Source organism: Lolium rigidum, chromosome 3 (assembly GCF_022539505.1).
Source record: "Lolium rigidum isolate FL_2022 chromosome 3, APGP_CSIRO_Lrig_0.1, whole genome shotgun sequence".
NCBI classification, from domain to species: domain Eukaryota; kingdom Viridiplantae; phylum Streptophyta; class Magnoliopsida; order Poales; family Poaceae; genus Lolium; species Lolium rigidum.
The window spans coordinates 149,756,843-149,763,613 of NC_061510.1; the positions used below are offsets into that span (position 1 = coordinate 149,756,843).

The 6,771-nt window shown below is 46.0% G+C and overlaps 1 protein-coding gene across 1 annotated transcript; it reads right to left on the reverse strand.

Moving 5' to 3' along the window:
* Positions 1 to 1,199: 1,199 nt before the first annotated feature.
* On the reverse strand, positions 1,200 to 1,679 carry LOC124695659 (CST complex subunit STN1). The gene has a single exon (XM_047228486.1). It carries the CDS (start codon positions 1,677 to 1,679, stop codon positions 1,200 to 1,202), a length of 480 nt encoding a protein of 159 aa, XP_047084442.1.
* Positions 1,680 to 6,771: the final 5,092 nt, after the last annotated feature.

Sequence of the window (6,771 nt, forward strand, 5' to 3'; positions counted from 1 at the left end):
TAGGTGCTCAATATGTTTCAGCTCATAATTTTTTTTTATCATTTATAAGAATGTGTGTTCATACAATCACCACAATACAGTATTTTACTGTTATTTGCACTGAAGTCTACAAGTTCCATAAGTGTTACTAGTTGTTAGAGGATATGACTGATGGTGAGACCCTCAGACCTCACGCCATCGAGATGAAAGAACAGTACTAGTTTTGACCGCTGCATGCAAATATGTATATACCTTGAATACGAAACATGTTTACATTAGTCTACTGTCCAAGATCAGAAGTTATGGCTAGCTGGCAGAGAATGAATCAAATTCCATGATGCCAAACTACTAGTACATGATTAACTGATTTTTGTAAACATCGTTGAATCCAAATAAGACACATGTTTATTCAGAAGTCACAACTGTGAAAGAGAAAATTAATAGCTCTATATTCAGGGAGCAACAATGTACATATGATCTTAAGGGGATATTGTGCAGATACGCACAAGAACATGTATAATCAACAGAAAATTATCTATGATGTGAATGTGAATTAATAAACTTCGCTGTAGACATCATCCTTAGTACCTTTTCTAATACTCTGGCAGCTGGCAGGAATCAAGGCCTATGAATTGTATTTTGCTTTAGTCCTCTCTGGTCTGCTACCTCTGTCCACAGAACCGGTATCGGGAACCAGATAAATGATATCTATCCCTGGTGATTTATTTTCATTCAGGCCTTTTGTGTCTTTGCCACCAACAATCTGGGCCTGGCCAACTATAACTTGAGTTGATGATTCAAATCACAATAGAGCTCCCACATCTATAATTTCATGAATATATATCTAACTGGTGCTTCTTTTATTTAACTTCTTTCTAACTCATTTAGTCATCTTTGTTTGCATCCTGCTGGGAATTCACCATTGTTGCCAGATATATTGACTTCTCAAACGGGAATGTAAATTTTATGAAGCCAGTTATAATACTATCCTGCAAGATGAAGAAACCATATTTGTAACCAAGCATTACATCATAGAATAGAAATTAAAATGAGAGAGTAGTTGCAGTACCATTCAGAGTCAATATCCACACATTACTTCGCCCGAAGTGCAGTTGTCCTGTCACTAGGAGCCTCTGCGTTAGACCTCATAAGTCATAAGGCAGTTTCCAATGACACTAGTTTTAAAATGAAGTAAATCAAACACAATCAACGTGCAGACCTCAATCAGAAGGCGGTGGTAAATCATAACATTCCTTGGCCAAGTGAACACACTGCAACCAGTGTAGAACCTCCACATTAGGGTCCTTCTCCAGAACCACGTCTCTAACAGCAATCTGGGTTGCTCCACGATACATGACGATCCTCCCTCGAACCCTCAACAGAGTGCCCAGGCGCACCAGCTCCGACATCTTCAACGCCATTTCTCCAGTTGGATCAGAATCCACTGCCCCGGATGTACTGTTTGCATTCATGTAGTGGTGGTTCAGCCAGAGGACACATGGAACACAGCCGGTGCCATCGTCAACCAGGAAGCGGAGAAACTTCTCCCTGCGATCACGCGAAACCACAACCCCGACGACCTCTGCGCGCGCAACGGTACGGCCACAGCGAACAAAGGAAGGCGGCGATGTATGTCGGGCAGTTAGCGAGAGAAGGTCGGCGGCTAGAAGCTTCACGTGGATGAGATGAAGGGAGTCCATGCTCACTCTGCATACAACGCATAGAGTTCAGATAAGCGATCTAGCTAGAGCTTCGCATTATTTCTATCATACAGGATGAAAGGTAAAACAATGATGGAATGTTTTCTTAAAGTAGGCGAACAAACATAACGAAACCTCGGGGTAATATCAAGTACGCCACACAGGAAGTCCTTGGCGACCATTCTGATCCGCCGAAGCATCTACAATTCTAAATTTCTACCTAAAATTCTCAAGGAGATTTTCCAGTTTGTGGCTAACATCTCAACCTTGTATTGTAAGCAGGCAACTAACTATGCGCTCATGTGAATCAGCCAACAGATACGTCTGCTGCTACGGCTTAGTTGCCCATTTCGTCGAACATCTTGAGTGCAGTGCCAATATCATTAAGCTCTGTAATGACTACCAAGTCGCACAGCAGAGGCAACCAAACGACCAGAGACGACGCGATTTTATAGAGAGGGAAGCAAAAAAAAGGAAACCATTAGCCTTACCTGCCGGTGGAGAAGCGCCGCGATCGCGGGTGGCCTAGGGCTTAACAAACAGGGATGGCGTTAACTCAGTCGTCCATCGAATCACGGGAACCAGCGCGGCGCTCGCCGGGCGTACGAGGAGAAGCGCGGCGGCACGGTCGGTGGTCTCGACGGTGAGAAGCCGGCGGGGCCGGAGCAGGAGACGGCGGCGTGTCTATGAGAGAATTTTTTGGTTTTTGAATTTTGAGCGAACTGGTTCACTTGTCTCCGTGAGCCGTGGGCTCGTGCTCGGTGTTTTGGCACGGAGGCCCAGGTGAGTATCTGTTATGACCTTCGCTTGTGGACCTCATGTTGGGCCGTTGTCACGGTCCATGGATGAGGGGCTTGGCCCAAGCAACCCGCCAGGAGCAAGCCCTACTACATATCTCTACTATTAAGAGCAAATTGGTGAATGCCTGGTGTCACATTTTCAGGATAATACCCCCTATCTTTGTTCAGTTCAAATTACAGGCCCTGCCACCGCGAAGTCAACAAAACGATTCGTTCGGTACGTGAAATCAAGCGACAGCCCTCGCGGCCACGATTCCGTTCTTCTTCTCCCCTTTCCAGGTTGCTCCAATCTCCGCCACCTCCTCCTATCCTTGAACGCCATGGAGAGCGGAGCGCCAGGACATGGACCAGAGAGCCCCTCCACGCCACAAATTTCCGGCGCAGCGCTTAGGGGAGGACGGACGGCGCAGCTCGACGGTAGCCGCGACGGTGAGGAGAGGTGCGCCCGATGCTGGCTGTGATGGGGACTGGGGAGGGGCGGAAGCGTCCGACGGTGGCCGGAGGAACAGCGACGTGTTGCGCTGGCGGGGACAGGGAAGGAGGCGGCCGCCAAGGAAGCAAGTTTTGGCGCAAAATCCCTGCCTCCAACGGGCCCCGATGCCCCTGCCGCAGCCCCCGTAGGTGCTCCTGCCGAAGCCCCCGTAGGTGCTCTTGCCGCAGCCCCAATAGGTGCTCGGTGCTCCTGTCGCCTGTCTCCAAGCCCCACGGATTTTCAAGCGATGGTCGAGTTGTCCTGGAGACAGCCAACCGGATGGAGACCATTGAAGCGGATGTGGATTTGGTAGGAGGAAATTTGGGATTAGGGATTGAGCGAAGATATCAGAAACTCCAAAAAAAAAAAATCGGGATTGGCTGGGGCGCTTCTGCTTGTGGTGGAACTTCCGCGTTTCCCCATATTTTTATGTGAGGATTTTTTTCAATCAGTACCATGTAGCACTGAACGATTTGGTAGGTGAAAGTTTGGAATCAGCCAAGCACAAATTGCTCTCTTTGTTATCTTTTCCTGCGTTGTGGTAATCATAATGCGTAGGTCAGCTTGCTGTTCGCTGGCTAGCAGCTGGATTCGATGTCTACCCAATGGAGCGGAGGATACAATGGTGGCGGTAGAAATTTGGGGATAGAGAAAACAAAGAGAGGGGATTATGAGCTACTCGTTTGGATAAGAGTGTGAGAGAGTTGTGTGGAGGAAAAGACACTTATGCCATGCAAACTTTGATATCGACCGAATGGCGCTATATTTTTTATTGGTGTTGTTTCGATAACTGGCCTTGTTCATCCAACCTAATTTCTATATAATTTCAGATTCATTAACATTTTAAACCTATAACCCAAATAGATCTAACTTCAATTCATTTCTTCATTGTCGATTTTTTAAACATATTATTATGCTATTTTTGGTGTATAATATCAATGTAGCGCATATGTTATAGGTAAATATTACTTCGAGAAATATTCTAATTCCGCGGATCACAAGTTGACAAAACATAACGATTTTTTCAAATAACAAATCCTCCGGCGCCATTATGTCGGGACTTCCTGTATAGCTATTCTCGGGGATTAAAATATAAGATCCAAAAAGATATGTGGGAAAGAGATTTTTGATACACATACTCAAGTACCTTGCTAATGACATTGAAAATAACATACATGATGTTGTGCGAGCATATGTTATTCACGATCAAGAGAGCATGGATTTAATAAATAATATAAGAAATAATATGGCGGTCGTTGTCTTTTATAATTATTACACTAAATTATGTGATATGATCTTATGATATTTTAAATATTATGTGGTTATTTTTATGTACTTAAATGTTTTTGTTCATCATTTACACTTGTAATATTTGTGAAACTACATAAAGTAGGGATCCACGCAATATTGTGACTGGCATAAGGTAGGGAGCCGTGGCGAAGCACGGGCATTCCACTAGTAGGGTGTGTTTGGTAGACTGAGAGAGGTCAGATTTTCTCATCTCATCCCACTTTTTGTCAAGAGATGTTGTTTGTTAGGTTGGCTCGGATCAAGTGCTCATCTCATACGGAAAACGGCCGAGAGCCCTGCTCGAGAGCGAAGCTCGAATCGAGCTTCCCTACTCATCCGGGATGAACTCATCCCGCACAACACTGTAGCAGTGCCCCCGCCAAGCCCCGCCCCCCCAGACCCCCGACCCCCACGTTCTTTCTCTCCCATTTACCCCACCATCCTCTATCGCTCCTCACCCTGGCAACCACACCGTGCGAGGCCGTTCCCCATGCTCCGGCGAGAAGGGCAGGCACGCGACGTCGCCCATGCGGACCCCGCGGTGGCGGATGCTGGCCTTGAACGTCGGGTCCAAGAACGGCGCCGCGTAGAGGGCCCTCTGCTCGTCCATGGTCATCGTCGGGTACCCGGAAGCGCACGACGGTGATAACCCACAAGTATAGGGGATCACAACAGTCTTCGAGGGAAGTAAAACCCAAATTTATTGATTCGACACAAGGGGAGGTAAAGAATACTTATAAGCCTTAACAACTGAGTCGTCAATTCAGCTGCACCTGGAAAAGCACTAGTAACAGGGGTGATGTGAAAGTAGCAGATGATATGAGAGCAGATAGTAACGAGTAACACGACAGCGATAGCGAGTAATATGACAGCAATGGCACCAGAAAATAGTTGATACTACTTCCAATGACATGTAGAACGAGTATATGATGATGAAAGATGGACCGGGTTCCCAGCTATCTACACTAGTGGTAACTCTCCAATAACAAGTAACAAGTGTTGGGTGAACAAATTACAGTTGGCAATTGATAGGAATCAAAGCATTAAGACAGAACATCAAGATCATTAATCATGTAGGCATGTTTTCCATATATAGTCGTACGTGCTCCCAATGAGAAACTTGCACAACATCTTTTGTCCTACCAGCCGGTGGCAGCCGGGCCTCTAGGGAATCTACTGGATATTAAGGTACTCATTTTAATAGAGTACCGGAGCAAAGCATTAACACTCCGTGAAAACATGTGATCCTCACATCACCACCATCCCCTCTGGTTGTCCCGATTTCTGTCACTTCGGGGCCTTTGGTTCCGGACAACGACATGTGCATACAACTTGTAGATACAATCTAAGCAATAAGTATAGAGCTTAAATCTAAGATCATGCCACTCGGGCCCTAGTGACAAGCATTAAGCATAACAAGATTGCAGCAACAATAACTTCACAAACTTTATAGATAGACTAATCATACTGTATCATCCATCGGATCCCAACAAACACAACACCGATTACATCAGATGGATCTCAATCATGTAAGGCAGCTCATGAGACCATTGTATTGAAGTACATGGGATAGAGAGTACCAACTAGCTACTGCTAGAACCCGTAGTCCATGGGGGAACTACTCACGGAGCATGATGGAGGCGATGGCGTCGTTGGAGATGGCTTCCGGGGGCACTTCCCCGTCCCGGCAGGGTGCCGGAACAGAGACGTCTGTCCCCCGAATTGGAGTTTCGCGATGGCGGCGGCGCCCCTGGAGTCTTTCTGGAGTTTCGTCAAAAGGTGTCACGTTTTTAGGTCGGGACGGCTTAAATATGCGAAGAGGCGGAGTCGGAGGGGCCACGGGGGCTCCTCACACCAGGCCGGCGCGGCCAGGGTGGAGCCCGCGCGGCCCACACGTGTGGGCCCCCAGGGCACCCCTCTGGTCCCCCTCTGTGTTCTGGGGCCTTCCGGGAAAAATAAGATGTTTGGCGTTGATTTCGTCCAATTCCGAGAATATTGCCCGAACAGCCTTTCTGGAACCAAAAACAGCAGAAAACAGCCAATCGGCCCTTCGGCATCTCGTTAATAGGTTAGTTCCGGAAAACGCATAAAATCATCATAAAGTGCAAGCAAAACATGTAAGTATTGTCATAAAACAAGCATGGAACATCAGAAATTATGGATACGTTGGAGACGTATCAGCATCCCCAAGCTTAGTTCCTACTCGTCCTCGAGTAGGTAAACGATAAAAAGAATAATTTCTGTAGTGACATGCTACTTACATAACCTTGATCATACTATTACAAAGCATATGAGATGAATGAAGTGACTCAAGGCAATGATCTATAGTTGCTAACAAATAGATAACATATAGCAAAACTTTTCATGAAGAGTACTTTCAAGACAAGCATCAAAAGCCTTGCACAAGAGTTAACTCATAAAGCAATAGATTCAAAGTAAAGGCATCGAAGCAACACAAAGGAAGATTTAAGTTTCAGCAGTTGCTTTCAACTTTCAACATGCATATCTCATGGATAATTGTCAACATAAA

Bases quoted from the DNA above. Each gene is read 5' to 3' on its own strand.
- LOC124695659 (XM_047228486.1), bottom strand. From the start codon at position 1,679: ATGGACTCCCTTCATCTCATCCACGTGAAGCTTCTAGCCGCCGACCTT.